The following is an 18,655-nucleotide window of genomic DNA, read 5'->3' as shown; positions in this document are numbered from 1 at the left end:
CATTCTAGTGGAGGATCACCAGGATCTTGCAGGAAAGAAGCTGGTGCTGTGATATTTTGCATGTTGGTTCAAGGAAAAAGAAAAAGAGAAAAAAAAAAAAAAGCAAAAAAATAAATAATAATTAAGTATATATATTTTTTTGGGAGCAAGTATAGCCTAAGACACACTAAACATATGGACAGTTAGATAAAGATGACTTGCACAAAATAGTAAGCGTGCAAATCGCTGAAGTAAAAGTCACCAGTGCAAAATAAAGCAAAGATTGCTAATTAAAAAAAATAAAAAACAGCAAAATGTGTGCACATCACAGAGAAGAAAGAGGTATGCACAATGTTGAAAAGACGAATTCCCTTTTTACAGGATACATGTGTGCACATCATAGAGGGATGACGAGAAAACAAGCCTGCAGTTGTAGAATATACCACTGGGAGTGCTGCAATTGTGAAATATGCCACTGGGAGTGCTGCTTAGTCTCTATGATCTCCTTAGTCATGGAGAGGGTGCAATGGACGAAAATGAAAAACAGAGGTGAGAAACCTTCATATTTTAACTTTCTTTTGAGGGCTTATACTTCACTTGTTGATTTACGCTGGGTTAATTGCGAGTTTTGAAGACGCGAGCATGAAAAGGCTTGAAGACACGGTCACGAGATGCGGTGATTCTCTGCCGATAACTGTAATATCGGACGTGCTGTGAGAAGTTTTGCCAGCAGACAAAGGTATCAATGGCCAATAGGTCAAACGGAATAGAGTTTCAGCAATGTTTTGAGACGTGCCGAGTTTTACGTTTTAAAACACGGCTGCCAGAAACGGTCTCAGAGAACTGGCTTCGCCGCGCACCATGACAACGCAGCTAAAAGAAAACAGAAAGTCCCGCATACAGTGAAGCGACGTCGAGTTGCGCTTTCTCAAAACGGAGGCAGTACAGTTAATAGCGCAGAAATTTCTCACCTCGTTCGTCGAGTAAGACGATAATATATTCAAAGTACCGAAGCCAATACTTCACTGCTTCATACCCTTCAAATCACTTCAGCGCTTCGTCCTCTGGCCCCTTCTTGGTGAAACGCAGTGCTTGAGTGATGGAGAAACAATCCCATCCTCGTCGCCAATTTTGTAGTGAAGAGTCTTGCAAGAACATGCTTAGAATTAAGGGTTTAATCTGAAAGTACATCCATCAAAGAAGGGGCTCTGGAGCAACTGACTCTTACAAGAATGTTCATACAGGAATACAGAACACTTGCTCCATGAGCTCATTAAATTCTAAGCAAGAGGCTTAGTAGATACAGTTAATTTCTACAAAAATGAATAAATAAAGTTTTTGAAAAACATATGATATGAAGAAATAAAAACTTCTGTTGTTTTGTTTGAATATAAGCAATTTAAGCATGACAAGTTGATCTGGATAACTGATTATTTGTCATTGTAAATTTGATGGCAATATACAAGGCAAAAGGTTGCACATCCTTCCAAGCTAAGATGACAGGTTAGGCAGAGAAACACTAATGAGCAGGTATTGGGTAATTGTGGTGTAAACCACAGGGACCTTATTGATATACACAGTTTACTGAGAAGCTTCAAGATAACTGCCATTACATCTGAGCCATGATACTCCTAATGTAGATTTGACAACGACCTGTGATAAATTGAGCTGTTGGTTGAGGGGGGTGTAAGCCCTTCTCAAGCAATACCCACAATCCTTGTCAGAGGGAACCACAAAAAGTCACTAAATTACTTGTGCTTAACCCTCTGTTAGCTTGGCACAAAAGCAGTCAGGATTAACTTGGAGGCAATGTGTAAAGTATTTATGCAGCACTTAAACAGTAATAATTTTAAACACAACACAAGAAAAATCTCACACTAATTTAGAAAAATAGAGTAAAATGTATTATTTGAGACCAAAATGGCAAACATACAATCAATGGAATTGGAGTTCATGTGAGACCGGAACAAAGTAGAAAGTTATGCCCACTGACAATGGAGCGTGGCTCAGATACAAAAAGTGGATTGGACCAGATCTCCACTTATTACTTAAGCGGATATAGACCAATTTTTATAAAAAATGTCTGAGAAGGTAAAGTTAGCAAGGCAAGGCAGCTGGCGGTGTCCGAGGAGGAGGCATTGTCGTCGGAGAACTGTTGGACGAATTTACAGTGAAGATTTCTGTGTTCAGACTTAGTCTCTTTGATGGAAGTCGAAAATATCCAAGGGAAAAAGCTGCAGGCTGTAGCTGATGAGGGCTCCACAAGACTGGTTGCCCCTTTTGTGAGGAGCTGCGGAACATGCTGCTGCGGAAAAGAACGCAGCCACAGTGAAATCAGGCCAACCAGTGATGCACCTTTGGTGGATTGGCGAGCAGGTGGGTCCCAGTCTCACCGGGTACTTTTTGGCTGAAAAATGTGTCCTGAAATTTTGGATTTCGGCTATCTGGGCTTCTTTAGAGTTACTTCCAAGGGTCCAGGACTGGAGGGATACCACTTAGAGGATCCGGACTCAATTAAGCTGGGTCCAGGTGTGGATTCAAGATGGTTGGAGCCTTTTCTATCACTGATGCTCTGATCAGTAGGCCAGCCAAATATCCCTTTAAGTCACTCTGGAAGTCCAGGGTTCAATCAGAAAAGCAGACCTCAAGCATCAGGGCAGTTATCTGAGGGTACAAGGCAGGTGTCAGGCAGAAGGGCAGTCCGCTTGGTGCAGCAGAGCAGTACTCTGAAAGACACAGCAGGCCACAGGCAGCAGTGCAATCCTCTGAGAGCCCTGTGCAGGACCAGAGAAGTGAACTGAAGAGTTGGTCTGAGGGTCCTAATGTTATACCTGGTGCCAGCTTTGAAGTGGAAGAAACATCTGGAACTTTACCTCCTCAGAAGTGTCTGGACTTTCCCGCCTCCCTGCCCTGGTTCCAGGAGATCTAGTGTGAAGTTCCTTGTGTGTAAGCTGAGGCAGTGCCTTTGGAGTGCAAGTGGGGCTCTGCACAGCCCTGCCCCTCCCATCCTAGCAGGTTGGTCCATCCTGCCAACACCCAATCCCCCTGTTGTATGACTGTCTGGGGAAAAATACACAAAGGCCAGCTGCCAACTATACCTAGTCATGTGACCCAGGAAACAGGCTGGTTCTGATTACTATACATGCGTTAGGAATCATAATTTTAGAAATGCTAAAATGGAAGTTGTCACCCATATTGTAAGCGTGTTACTGGAGGGAGCGTGTGGGCCACAAGGAAAAAGGTGAGTAATGCCTTCCTAAGGGTCACTGACCAACAGCCCTGACCACAAAAACGGTAACAATGGCCACAGAGGGGGCTGCACGAGAATAGTTATGTGAGAATAATTTCTGTTGTTTACGCTGCCAACACCACATAAAAGACAGATTCTTTCACCCGTTTCTTAACCATTCAAGCAGCTGTGACTTCTAGGAATGATAGTCGTTCAAACACAAATACCATACAATTCTGGTGGGTCTCCTGAAGTAGGCTGATGCTTAGGAAGCCCTGAAATTTGTCACGCTTTCTACACTTCAAATACAAATGGCAAGATGGATTGGATGTAACATATCACACATCTTGATCATAATCCATTGGAGCACCCTTACTTTTATTTGGCACTTAGATGTAGATTTCTGCATCATCCTTTAGCATGCCTGCTAAATGTAATGTTTTTAGCCACTCCATTACCTCAGGCGTACATACATTGCCCCAATAAGCAATCTAGCTGTGCACCTTTCAGCTCGTAAAGAAGCAGCAAAATTGCCTTCAATGTTTTAATTGTGTCCATTGTGATCCCTGGCCATATATAGTGCATTGAGATGGATTTCTCTACCCTTCCAAAATCCACAGTCCAATCTCATCGATTCTCTGGCCATCACAGTGGATCAACATAAGTGATCTGTGGGTTTACTACCAGCCCATAGGCAGTTCTGAGGGAGATCAATGTCTGGTGCCCATGTTTCCTATTAAATGAGATCTGGCCTCTCATAGTGGATTTGATATACGCTTTTATGCTTCAAATAGAGGGGCCCATGAGAATGAAACACCAATCATTAGCCCCATGGAGCAGTACCCATGTCTTTTTTTGCGTGTCCTGGCATGTTGTATATCATGTCATCAGTGTAACAAGCAGGGTTGGCCAGACTGTAAGCTTGAACATCTCCAAACAGATAGAGAAGGAATCACCAAGAGGTATTTTTGTGCACATTCATATCATCAGATGTTTTGTCAACTATTTTGTAGGAGTATAGTCCACTTTATATGTAAAATCAACTTCAAAGGGATTCTGTTCAAGCATTCTCATCCACTGCAATCCATTCTTGTGAAGCAGCACAGGTAGCAGAGGGGAGACCAGTCTAAGAAATATCATAGAGGTCCTCTCATAAGAAACCCGGAGGGAAGGGAGCCAGACATTAGCACTCTTACTGCAAGGAACAACGATAGGTAGAGCCATTTTCATGTGAATCCCAATGAGGGTGACTGAACAAAAAACTCACGGTAACCCATAAAATGCCCATGTTTTCACTACGATGTGTGCAGGGTCAGTGCCAACGTCACCAGGACTTTCTTTGTGCTTGCTTGGCCTATCCCTGCTGTAACTCTATTTAATATCCCCCAGGTAACCAATTGCAGATTTTTTAGGTGAGCATATGTTGCATTTAGAGGACATTTATTTTCAACTTGAATTTCTCTTCTGTGTTCATTTCTGTAGAGATGATGAGGTGGTGAGTAAAGTCTTTCCCTCTTTCAATAATGAGGGTCTCCTTTCCATGAATTGTGTATTGCTACAGACTGCCTTTCGTAGGAGATGTCCTCTCCAGGGTAACTATGCTTTCCCTCCTCCCTTTACTTTATCTCTGGTTCATGATTGACACAAGGAGTAGGTTATCTACATCTGGAGCCAATTCAAATGATGCGAAATAATTAACCTAAACATAATGCGATCAAGATCATCAATAGCCAATACTTGACAACTGCGGGAGGAAGACAGACGCTTGAGGGTTCTTAAACAACCCCATTCTGAGAATCAAACAGAGGGATAGTCCCTCAAATTTCTGTTCATCCTAAATGCAAAAACATAAAAACATCTATTGTTTTAAAAATGTACACTACAGAAATATGCTTATTTGCAGCGAAAAAATATGTATGGACATACCTGAACCTAACTTTGTGAGGAACACTAGGATCTCTCAAAAGAGCAGCCTCCGAAGGGCTCACGGTCTTCAGAATTTCATAACTTGCACAGCGCTCCTGCAACAGATATAGAAGGCTCAGCAATCACATTTTTGCACTTGACACAAACAGGGACTAGACTGAACATTATGACATCTGTTGTTGCCTTAGAGCAGTGGTTCTTAACCTGTGGTCCAGGGTCCCCTGAAGGTCTACAATGCCTACTTGGGGTCCTCGACAGGTTAGAAGATTAAATAATCTTAATAAAGTAAATATAAATAAAGAAGCAAAATTGAAAATTGAAAATTTTAAAACATGCTGTCAATGTGAAGTACTTTGAAACTGGAGGCTAACAATTAAGTGTAAGTTGGAATGGTCAGAGATTGATTTGTGGGAGCAGCCAGTAGAGGTGCATTAAATAGAATATAATATCGCTGATGGGTGGCCTCAATTGAATTTAGACAAGCTCCAATATTCCCATTAAAATTTTGATTTTGTTATATTTGTTTTGGAATTAAATAAAATATTTAATCATTTGTGTGTTTCTTTGAAGAACCTTTGTGACTGTATTTTTGTGTATTGTTTTGTGATTCAAATCATCAAAATTGCTTAGACAGGGGTCCCCAGCTTCCAGTAATGACTGTGTATTCCAATACTGATTCAGTGAGAGTTCTCTGATTCCAGCAATGATTACCTGGGGGTCCACAGAAGTCAAAAGGTTAAGAGCAACTGCCTTAGATGGTTACACAATGCTTTACTTCATAAATATACAAAGCCTAGAACACAAATAAAAATTAGAGAGAAGATGGACAAACAAAAAGGAATTACATCTTTACTCAACCACCTCATAGGTAAATGACAGGCACCTATGATACAATATATATAACAGTAGGGTTCTGCCCAGTATCCTCCATCATCACAATCCAGCTAGATAAAATGAAACTCCAACCAGACAAAAAAGAATTTTAACATTGTTCATTAATTGTCCAAACAAGATCCTCTGCTGATATTACCAACAATATAGCTAAAACCTTAGTGAATATCTAGCAGCCCAGAACCATCCCCCCTTCCCACCTCACTCAATAGCCTTTATTTATTGCTTAAAAACTCTGGAAGTTTTAGAAGTGACAGGGCTAGCATAAAAACTGAAGCTCTAAACTTTCCAGAGGAACCATGTCCAGCCTTGAGCATCAAGTAGTTTTTCCCGTCACCGACAACTGCTATCACCATTTTTGTCAAAGGAGTTTCTAGCCTCCCAAAACAGGAAATCTTTACAACCCTCTTGAAAAAAGAAGAGCACAACACACAGGTGGTGGCCAATTATCACCCAAACATCATAATCACATAGCCTAATAAAAAAGTGTGTAAAAACATAAAAGAGTAACTGCTTGTTGGACCTAGCTCTTTTTGAAGGGTTATCCCTAAACTTTTTGCCTTCTTCCTCCTATTTATTCTGACCTGTTTTTGTTGGCTTTATGACTCTGGGCACTATACCACTTCTAACCAGCACTAAAGTGCATATGCTCTCTTTCTACATTTTATTGGTGATTGGATAATCCATGATTGGCATATTTTATTTACTAGTAAGTCCCTAGTAAAGTGCACCAGGTGTGCCCAGGGCCTTTAAATCAAATGCTACTACTGGGCCTGTAGCACTGATTGTGCCACCCACATGAGTAGCCCTGTCAACATGTCTCAGACCTGCCACTGCAGTGTTTGTGTGTGCAGTTTTAAACTGCCATTTCGACCTGGCAAACGTACCCCCTTTCCAGGCCCAAACCTTCCCTTTTACTACATGTAAGTCACCCCTAAGGTAGGCCGAAGGCAGCCCCATGGGAAGGGTGCAGTGTATTTAAAAGGTAGGACGTGTACAGTTTTGTTGTACATGTCCTAATATAGAAATACTGCAAATTTTGTTTTTGCACTATTGCAAGGGCTAGCTCTCCCATAGGATAAGATGGGGATTGCCTTTAAATATCTTTTAGGTGTAATTTTCCATTGGACTTACACACAAATAACAATAGATAATATCACCAAAACATGAATACAATTTCCAAAAAGTGAATTCTCAATAAATCCTATGTAGGCCAAATAATCCTTCAACAATTTATTATAAGTTCATATTTAAAAGCACTTTACACTGCAAAGTAAATCATAAAAGGCACAACAAAATAGGTTAAACAGTTTTTAAGTCTTTTTACTATCAATTATTAAAAAAACAACACGATTATACAGACACAGCGGGAGAACAAGTCAGACACAAAATATTTCTGTCATTAGAACCTCACTAGTCTAACTACGATCATTTATTTCCAAGTAAATCCGTACATCTACTAAAATTTATTGATCCAACAAATGTCACAGAGATCTAGTGTTAACTTCTTCTACAGTGCATCGACGTGTTTCGGTGGGTTATAGAATTCAACAACCACCTTCTTCAGGAAAAACGATATGTCCCAGCATTGAATCATTATCTTGATTCCCTACAAATAATCGCTTTTGGCAGGTGAAAGCGTTGCATCAAAGATCCAAGGGTGAGGGTGTATACACATCCCTACACCAGATTTTCGGGGGATCTGCCTTTGCTTTACAGTATACCCCTATTGATCCGGAAAGTGATAAATAAAGCACCTTGAACACTTAGATTTGAAAGTGGCACTCCACCAAAGGGTTGCCCATAAAGAAGACTCTTGTTCATCAATATCTCCTCTTTTTGAAAAAAATCGATTTCTTCTGTCGATCTGCTTGTCCACTTTTATCTCTTCTTTTCTAGTATTCCGACTGGGTATAAGCCTCTATGGGAGGAGTGCCACTTTCAATTCAAATTGAAAATTGAAAATTTTAAAACATGCTGTCAATGTGAAGTACTTTGAAACTGGAGGCTAACAATTAAGTGTAAGTTGGAATGGTCAGAGATTGATTTGTGGGAGCAGCCAGTAGAGGTGCATTAAATAGAATATAATATCGCTGATGGGTGGCCTCAATTGAATTTAGACAAGCTCCAATGTTCCCATTAAAATTTTGATTTTGTTATATTTGTTTTGGAATTAAATAAAATATTTAATAATTTGTGTGTTTCTTTGAAGAACCTTTGTGACTGTATTTTTGTGTATTGTTTTGTGATTCAAATCATCAAAATTGCTTAGACAGGGGTCCCCAGCTTCCAGTAATGACTGTGTATTCCAATACTGATTCAGTGAGAGTTCTCTGATTCCAGCAATGATTACCTGGGGGTCCACAGAAGTCAAAAGGTTAAGAGCAACTGCCTTAGATGGTTACACAATGCTTTACTTCATAAATATACAAAGCCTAGAACACAAATAAAAATTAGAGAGAAGATGGACAAACAAAAAGGAATTACATCTTTACTCAACCACCTCGTAGGTAAATGACAGGCACCTATGATACAATATATATAACAGTAGGGTTCTGCCCAGTATCCTCCATCATCACAATCCAGCTAGATAAAATGAAACTCCAACCAGACAAAAAAGAATTTTAACATTGTTCATTAATTGTCCAAACAAGATCCTCTGCTGATATTACCAACAATATAGCTAAAACCTTAGTGAATATCTAGCAGCCCAGAACCATCCCCCCTTCCCACCTCACTCAATAGCCTTTATTTATTGCTTAAAAACTCTGGAAGTTTTAGAAGTGACAGGGCTAGCATAAAAACTGAAGCTCTAAACTTTCCAGAGGAACCATGTCCAGCCTTGAGCATCAAGTAGTTTTTCCCGTCACCGACAACTGCTATCACCATTTTTGTCAAAGGAGTTTCTAGCCTCCCAAAACAGGAAATCTTTACAACCCTCTTGAAAAAAGAAGAGCACAACACACAGGTGGTGGCCAATTATCACCCAAACATCATAATCACATAGCCTAATAAAAAAGTGTGTAAAAACATAAAAGAGTAACTGCTTGTTGGACCTAGCTCTTTTTGAAGGGTTATCCCTAAACTTTTTGCCTTCTTCCTCCTATTTATTCTGACCTGTTTTTGTTGGCTTTATGACTCTGGGCACTATACCACTTCTAACCAGCACTAAAGTGCATATGCTCTCTTTCTACATTTTATTGGTGATTGGATAATCCATGATTGGCATATTTTATTTACTAGTAAGTCCCTAGTAAAGTGCACCAGGTGTGCCCAGGGCCTTTAAATCAAATGCTACTACTGGGCCTGTAGCACTGATTGTGCCACCCACATGAGTAGCCCTGTCAACATGTCTCAGACCTGCCACTGCAGTGTTTGTGTGTGCAGTTTTAAACTGCCATTTCGACCTGGCAAACGTACCCCCTTTCCAGGCCCAAACCTTCCCTTTTACTACATGTAAGTCACCCCTAAGGTAGGCCGAAGGCAGCCCCATGGGAAGGGTGCAGTGTATTTAAAAGGTAGGACGTGTACAGTTTTGTTGTACATGTCCTAATATAGAAATACTGAGAATTTTGTTTTTCACTATTGCAAGGGCTAGCTCTCCCATAGGATAAGATGGGGATTGCCTTTAAATATCTTTTAGGTGTAATTTTCCATTGGACTTACACACAAATAACAATAGATAATATCACCAAAACATGAATACAATTTCCAAAAAGTGAATTCTCAATAAATCCTATGTAGGCCAAATAATCCTTCAACAATTTATTATAAGTTCATATTTAAAAGCACTTTATACTGCAAAGTAAATCATAAAAGGCACAACAAAATAGGTTAAACAGTTTTTAAGTCTTTTTACTATCAATTATTAAAAAAACAACACGATTATACAGACACAGCGGGAGAACAAGTCAGACACAAAATATTTCTGTCATTAGAACCTCACTAGTCTAACTACGATCATTTATTTCCAAGTAAATCCGTACATCTACTAAAATTTATTGATCCAACAAATGTCACAGAGATCTAGTGTTAACTTCTTCTACAGTGCATCGACGTGTTTCGGTGGGTTATAGAATTCAACAACCACCTTCTTCAGGAAAAACGATATGTCCCAGCATTGAATCATTATCTTGATTCCCTACAAATAATCGCTTTTGGCAGGTGAAAGCGTTGCATCAAAGATCCAAGGGTGAGGGTGTATACACATCCCTACACCAGATTTTCGGGGGATCTGCCTTTGCTTTACAGTATACCCCTATTGATCCGGAAAGTGATAAATAAAGCACCTTGAACACTTAGATTTGAAAGTGGCACTCCACCAAAGGGTTGCCCATAAAGAAGACTCTTGTTCATCAATATCTCCTCTTTTTGAAAAAAATCGATTTCTTCTGTCGATCTGCTTGTCCACTTTTATCTCTTCTTTTCTAGTATTCCGACTGGGTATAAGCCTCTATGGGAGGAGTGCCACTTTCAATTCTATTAGTCCAACCGCATCATGATGAGTGCCGTGACCACTGTCCTGAGACTCTCTGCCGGTAGAAAAGACTTTATCTTCCTTATAATTCTAAGAAGATGAAAACTCGCTGAGACAACCACATTTACCTGGTCCCCAAAGGTGAGTTTGTTGTCCACTATAACCCCCAAGTTCTTTGTTTTCTTAGTCGGTTCGGGAAGGGTTCCCAATTCTTCCGGCCACCAGTCTAGCGTCCAGAGGTTTGTATTGTTGCCAAATATAATTACCTCCGTTTTGCTCGAATTGAGTTTCAAGCAATTTGATGGCATTCACAACCTATCTAGGCGAAACCAGAAGAGAATGTAGGAAACAAATCGGTGAGCATAAATCCAATATCAGACTATCTAAATAAACTGCACCCTTGGTTTGCCACTGGATAGAGGCTAACCATGTTGAGGTTGGATCTCAGATGGTCCATTTTGGAAAAAGTCCTCCCTCAAATGATGTGGAGACTACGCACAGAAAAACTGAAGTATTTTGAATTTACACACTTAACACCAAAGAGAAAGGACTTAATGAAACTCTACAGTGACTTATAACTTTGATGTGTTATTACCCTTCCGTCCTCTGTTTATTACTTGCTGATCTCGTGCAGTTTTCATCTGATTTTTTCCCCCTCTAGACTCGGGGTACATTGTTGGGACTTCACTGCGGTTCTCCCTCTCCATCTTCCCTGTTGATAGCCTCATTTCTACGATGAGTTCCCCTGGTGTGACCAAATTGATTTATTACATCTTGTTCTGCCAGGCTGGCTTTGAATCTATCCCCACATGAGATTTTCTACTCGTCCTGTGCTTTTGAGTTTATTAAGCACATATCTATTATCTTTACACATATATTCATTCTATCTGCTTCTTAATAAATGTTTTTTTTTAACACATTTTTGATGGGGCTCTTTTTACTCCTACTAGCATATGGCCGGTTCCCTGATTTTGCTGCAGGATAGTCTTGACTGGCTATGTCACCGTTAGTCTGCCTAATTTTGTCTCTATGACCTGTGGTTTCCATTTGGTTGGTCACAGCTTGGTTACTCACCTTCCGCCTGTGTGGTCATTATGTATGTAACATCATATCTACATTAAGCAGTTTTTTCACCATCTTACATTTCTGTTAGTGGCTTTTACATTCATCTGCATTATCGGCGCCTATTACCAAAATGGCGCCCATCGTAGCGGTCCTCTCTATCAGATACGCCACCTCATGAATTTCACGGAGCAGACTCTGTAGGAGGAGCACGTTTGCTTCGCTTTGACACACGTCTGAGAACGCGCGATCTTGACTGTGTATTTAATTTCGGGCCTGCGCCATTCGTGCTTACCGCTGTTTAGGAACCTGCCAGTATCCCGCTTGATTTCCGACATCCGCCGGAGTTGATGGACGGTTACTTTTGTGGCCGCTGCGTTTCTCGTGCAGGTGAGTCACCACATCCTCTGCGCACCTTGTGTCTAGCTTGTCATGTTGCGGCTATCCGGCTCAAACCCCACCCTTTTGAGATGTCATGACCCAGATCTAATTTTGAACTCTGGAGCCCTGGGCATTATTCACTATCAGCGGAGGTATATCAGCCTCAGCTCCACCTTGACATCTCTTCAAGGTACTAGCTTTTATTGTTGACCAGAGGGACCCCCCCCCCTTGTTCTAATTTCTCGCATACTGACTCCTTTCAGCTAGCATTTCAGTCTGGTTTATAGCATTCTGCATACTGTTTCTGAGACAGGGTGAGTTTTCACCTCCTGAAATAGTGTAATTATTTCCTTCAGAGGTGCTCTCGTTTTGGTCCACAGTCTCTGTCTCGTCATTCTTACCCTTTTTAAGGATGTGTCTGCATGGAGGTTAAATCAGGAATCGGCAGTTCTGCACTAGGATATTTATCACAAAAAAATACTCCAGTTGACCAGTCAGTGGTCAGGGATGTTACTATGTTGTTCGTGTCAAAGGTCAGGGAACAAGGAAAAAGAAAGAGTGGGGCCTCTCTAGTGGAAGGTTGTGCTAAGCACAATCTTGTGTCAGGGAGAGAACGCTTCTTGTTTTAGTTACCCTCACACACCCTAGTGGTGTTATGCTTCATCATCGGATCACCCCGACCCCTACAAGTCGGGGTGGGCTCGACCACAGTGTTGGGAGCTCTTTTGATAGATGAAGATAGGGGGGTTAAAGATAAAATACCTCAGTCAGACCCCCGTTTCCCTTTATTCTTGGGTCTGTCTGGGTCAGTAAAAAATCTAAAAACGGGTCTTTGTGGGGTATTATGGTCCTAAGACCCTAGTGCCAACATGTTTCAGTCCTGTGCGGCCATAAAGGTCCCTGACTTTCTTCAGGGCAGAAGGTAAACCCCTATGTGAGGGCTCTTACAGGATGGGAATTCGCTATACTTTCTGTAAGGCGAGGGCAGAGTAGCTACTCCTCGCTGTGTGTTCAGTGTATGTGTATCTGTGTACTGCCAGTCTCCATCTGAAAGACTACAAAGGGGACAGATACGCCGTAAAAAACACATTAAACGTTCAGTGTGTCATACCCAATCGGTGTATGGTGATAACATGCTAACTTTTGTGTGCATGCCTCAGTTGGAGGAGAAGTCCCCTCATTGTGCCACTCATCCTGTATAGCTCTGTGACATACTAGTTATATGTGACAGATCTTGTGAGGTGGCGATTTTACTCGCATTCTAACACTATCTGCGTGTTAGTCGCAATATCGATAACAGTATCGCACCAATGAAAAGCAGTCTCAGATTGCAGTAGTTGTTGCACCATTTCGAAAAATAGTATTGACTTAATGAACACCATGCACGTATATACACACTCATTCACTTGCGTCCATCATTTCTTCATACCGTCATCACAACTTGCCAATTGCGGGAGGGCTGCGCGTTGCACATAGGACCGGAGTGATAATGTAGGTGGTCCTATAGTTGGTATTTAGAAAAGATGATGGTAGTGGTGAGGGGAGTGGGTGGGAACAAAATAGGGGATGGATTCCCCGGGAGTCATAGAAAGTGTAAGTTCGGGTATGCAGACACAGAGTGTGTCACAGGGCTGTTCGCGCACTTACTTCAGTAAAAGTCCTCACCCGGCATTTCAACCTGTTGTGGTTCCGGTCCTCGGCTCGTGCAAATAGTGAGGCGTGAGAGCGGGTATTTAAACACATTGTTGGCGCGGTAGAATACGGGGACGAAGTACGCCCCCCAGGGTGCACCGGAAGTGACGCTGCCACGCCGTGACCTTTGCATGGGGAGTGTCCTAAGGAATGATGGGAATTGTAGTTAACGCTCAGTATTCGGTTCGAGCGATGTAGTTTCAATGCCAATGTTGAAGGGACCCTGTCACACCGTACCAATTGCGTGGGGAGCGTGCTAAGGAATGAAGGGAAATGTAGTTAACGTTCAGTATTGGGTTAAGAGAGGTAGTTCCAGTTCCCATGCGATCGTATTTAAATATTAATACAAGCGGGACAATACCAAAATGCGGTTGTTATGGTATCCATGAGGTGGATTGCAATGGGGCTGAAAAATAAGGATGTGGTGGGACCGAGGTCTCAGTGTTTACAGATTATTAGTGAAGGGTTGAAAGGTGGTTTGAATCAGACTGTGTAGATTCAAAGATAAAGACATACGAGATCTAGGAGTGAGTCACGCAGCTCGTTTTGAAATTATGGTGCTGCCCTATGAGTTCAGGATAAGTTAGGTGTGTGTTGGAATCTAGAGTCTTCGTGATAAACCTTGTAAATACCTCATTCGAAAATTAGATTATGAGGCGGATAGGGGTATTTTCAGACTCCATATGTGGTAGGGAATGTAAATACGTGCCAGCAGATTATTGAAGATACATAAACATATGATTTATATATTTATATATTTCCAGGGGAGGCTCGTTCTAGGTTTTAATAATGATGCACTGACGTGTGGAAGGAATGTCTTATTCATTTGTTGAGTTGGCTCCACGGGATGCCGTCGTTTAGTCCCGTCTCATGGGTTTTCAGACGGTATACCCACCGTTGTTCTTTGTCTAGTAGTCTTTTTTGTAGATTACCACTGCCCTTCACTTTCTCGATCACCGTCCATCTTATGTCAGTGTCTTTGTGATGTTTCTCCACGTAGTGTGCTGTAAGTCTGGTCGCTGTGACAGCCCTCCTGATTGTACTTCTGTGTTCACTTATGCGGATCTTGACCTTGCGGCTAGTCATACCTACATAGAGTTGGTCACATGGGCATTTGATGAGGTAAATGACTGACTCCGTGTTGCAGTTGGTGTGTGACCTTTGTTCCCATGGGGTGTGTAGGCCTAGGTCAATACTCTTGGTAGGTTCAGTGAATTCACACACCACACATGACCCACATGGGAAGTGGCCAGTGACTGGCACGGTGTTCCACAAAGTCACTTGGCTATCACTTCTGGGTTTGTATGTGTCTGTGTGGACAAGGGAGTCTTTTAGACTCCTATTTTTCTTGAATGAGAACATGGGTTTCTCATACGTTAATTTGTTTGATGTAAGTATTGTCCATTTCTTATTGATTATTTTTTTGATGTTATTCGATGAGGAGTTGAAGGTGGTGACACAAATCATCTGTTGTGGTTGGATTCTTTCCTGGGTTTCCAAAAGGGCCTCTCTTGGGGTGTTTCGTGCTCTTTTCTTGGCGTTCTCGATGATTTTAGTAGGGTAGTTTTTTTGCTTCAGTTTCTCTGTAAGTACCTGAGCTTCCTTCCTGTAATCACGGAGCTCCAAACAGTTCCTGCGGATGCGTAGAAACTGTCCCACCGGTAAGTTCTCTCTAGCCAACTCAACAAATGAATAAGACATTCCTTCCATACGTCAGTGCATCATTATTAAAACCTAGAACGACTCTCCCCTGGACATATATAAATATATCAATCATATGTTTATGTATCTTCAAAAATCTGCTGGCACGTATTTACATTCCCTACCACATATGGAGTCTGAAAATACCCCTATCCGCCTCATAATCTAATTTTCGAATGAGGTATTTACAAGGTATATCACGAGGACTCTAGATACCAACACACGCCTATCTGCTTCCTCCCTAAAACTGATGTGAGTACCCTTGGTACATTCCAATTGGATGCTGAGGACACCCTACCAGACCCTTGTAGATGGTACCCTAGGTACCCAGGGCATGGGTCCCTCAGAGGCCTACCAGGGCTGCAGCACTTATTGTGCCACCCTGGGACAGCCATACCAAATGACACCACCAGACCACTACTGTAGTCTGGGTAAGGTGGTGCTTGCACCCCCTTACAGGGATACAGGTACCCTGTATCCCACCTATGTACAACACATGTATTCTCATTGGTCACCCCTCAGGCAGGCCTTGCTAATCCTACAAGGCAGGGTGCTGGGATATGTGTGAGGGGGGACCCCTACCTGAGTAGGGCCCCTCTGCAACCCTCGTAAAAATCATTGCTGGGTTGTTTGTAGTGTAGCCATACCATATACTCTTAACTGCATTATAAGTATATCGCGATAGCGTGATAACTTGAGAATGGCTGCACAGAACCATATCGTGTTTGGTGTCAAACATGTAGGAATCATACCCCCAGTCCAGCCATGGGCATGAGGGCATGATTCCCCCCTGCTAGAGGGGCGATATGGGAAAAGCGGCAGAATTTAGACACCAATTTAAAAGTTCACACGTATCACAAAATGGCTACTACCCTCCACCCACACGACTCTGGCTGGCTGTTGCTGGGGAAAATCCCAGCCTCGCCAGCTGGACAATAGAGCTCATGTGGCAGGGAGGTGCTAGCACCTCCCCAGACAGGATATGTGGATTGGAACTGGGTGGGTGCACCATATGTTGCCTTTCAGAGTTGCACGTAGGCTGCTACAGCGCCTACATTCTGCATACACCGCCTGGAACCGGTTCAGGGGCATCCTGCCCATCGCCCAGGCGGTTTCACAAAGGGGAGAGGGTGTAGCCACCCTTTCCCGCCTCACCTCTCATTGGTGGACACTACTCTGGACACTCCCCTAATCTTGGGGATAAAGGTGAATACTGTGTCCCCAGAGCCTCAGATTAATCTTGGACTTTACAGACTTGACCTTCGACGAGCTGCTGCCCAGCTGACTGAAGAAATCTCCCTTGGGGTAAAGGAGTTACCCGTCTGCTTGGCAGGCACCTGAAACACTGCAAGTGACCCGGTTGGAACTTCGTTGCTCCTACGGACTTCGTCAACTCCCAACAACTTTGAGGTGGGTTTCCTAAGCATCTCAGAGGCCAGTGAGTGTGCACAGCAAGTCTGAGCACCGTGGACCGCGTGGGTGCCGAGATTCCCAATACCCCAGGACACCGGCCACCTCTTGCATAGCACACGACCCTGACCAGTGGGGAAGTTGTACTTTGGCCCATTTTTAAGCCAACCACCAAGCAGCAATTGTGCCAAAGATCAGCGCCCTAGCCCCCTCCGGTGGCCCGTGGGCTCCCTTTTACGCACTCCATTTTGCTGCCTTCCGCGGTCCCTTGTCTCTCGACTTGTGGGCCCTAGCGGAGGACAATCTCGACTTCCAAGAGTTCCCCTAGTTGCTCCAGGCCTGCTCTACAGTCTCTCCAAAGGAGACTTCTCACAGACCTCGTGGGTCTGCACCAGTAGCTGATTTGTTCATCTTGCGTGGGTTGCGGTTGCCAAGGCTTAGTGGATCCAATCCGGACACTAACACCGCAGCGACCCTCATCCAATGTGGGACAGTCGCCCTCCAGACGCTGGCCTTCCTTGAATCCTCCTGGAGCCCGTGGCTGCAGATCCAAGCTACACCTCTTTCCACTTGAAGCACCCGACATTGAAGAGCTCTTTCCTTTGAGCTCCCTGGTCACTGTGCCATGACCAAGACTCTGTCCCCTCTGCTTTCAGGTTCTTATTTTCAAGATCTACAACTTCATCCTTCACGACATCATCGACGCTTTTGGCTAGCAGCAGTTTTGAACATTTTCCCATTGAAAATCAGCCCGCGACCCGACATCGAAAACGACCTATGCAACCGGCTTCACTGGGGCAGGTAACAGTGGTACCTCGGTACTCTTGTGGTAGTGGGCACCTAAAAGGCTTAACTCTAAGCCCTTAACTTTGAACTCCTGCTAGAAGTGTCTTTAATGTTTTAAAATCAAACCACGACATTCTCCATAGACTATAATAGAGATCCCGATAGCAGCTACTTGCGCTGCAAGCGCCTTCCGTGGGTCCCCTTCCTCATAACCTGGGGTGGATTCTTAAGGGTCCAGCGATCCTGAATGCCCTAGGCATTGTCTGTAGAATTGTCGTGGTTCTTATACCAATTTTTTAGTATATGGTTTGGTCCCCCCTGGGGCCCTGTGATTCCAGTGCTATTTATTGTATCTATCAATGCTTGTTTGAATTGTAACTTTGCCTCAGTCTCATAAAGAGAATTGTGGGATTCTGTCTAGAATAAATACATATATTTTATATATATACTCTTTCATTTGGTCATTCAAGAGGTTATCTATGGTAAAACAATAAGCTTAACACTCCTTCAAGACTTAGCCTGAAGGCTGCTCTCCACAGCTACCACTAGGATAGCTTTCTTTAAAGGTTGTCTTAAACCTATCATCAATGAGAGTCCAATTGGACTGGTGCAAGGTGTCCCCTATAACTAGGAGACGGCATATGCCAGGCCAACTTCTCACAATGACTAACTCCTAGATCTTGTACGTCTTTATCTTTAAATCTACACAGTCTGATTCAAACCACCTTTCAACCCTTCACTATTAATCTGTAAACACTGAGACCTAGGCCCCAGCACATCCTTATTTTTCGGCCCCATTGCAATCCACCTCATGGGTACCATAACAACCGCATTTTGGTATTGTCCCGCTTGTTATAACATTTAAATACGATCGCATGGGCACTGGAACTACCTCTCTTAATCCAATACTGAACGTTAACTACATTTCCCTTCATTCCTTAGCACGCTCCCCACGCAAATTGGTACGGTGTGACAGGGTCCCTTCAACATTGGCATTGAAACTACATCGATTGAACCGAATACTGAGCGTTAACTACAATTCCCATCATTCCTTAGGACGCTCCCCATGCAAAGGTCACGGCATGGCAGCGTCACTTCCGGTGCACCCTGGGGGGGGAGGG

General features: G+C 42.9%; 1 protein-coding gene across 1 annotated transcript in view; it reads right to left on the bottom strand.

Moving 5' to 3' along the window:
* Positions 1 to 18,655, bottom strand: part of C8HXorf58 (chromosome 8 CXorf58 homolog) — a 714,653-nt gene that overhangs the window by 417,839 nt on the left and 278,159 nt on the right. Inside the window, exon 4 of the mRNA XM_085622411.1 lies at positions 5,135 to 5,229. Coding sequence (XP_085478537.1) covers positions 5,135 to 5,229 — 95 coding nt within the window. The remainder of the gene's footprint in view (positions 1 to 5,134; positions 5,230 to 18,655) is intronic.

Source organism: Triturus cristatus, chromosome 8 (genome assembly GCF_964204655.1).
Source record: "Triturus cristatus chromosome 8, aTriCri1.1, whole genome shotgun sequence".
Classification (NCBI taxonomy): domain Eukaryota; kingdom Metazoa; phylum Chordata; class Amphibia; order Caudata; family Salamandridae; genus Triturus; species Triturus cristatus.
This window is presented reverse-complemented; position numbering and strand designations above follow the sequence as displayed.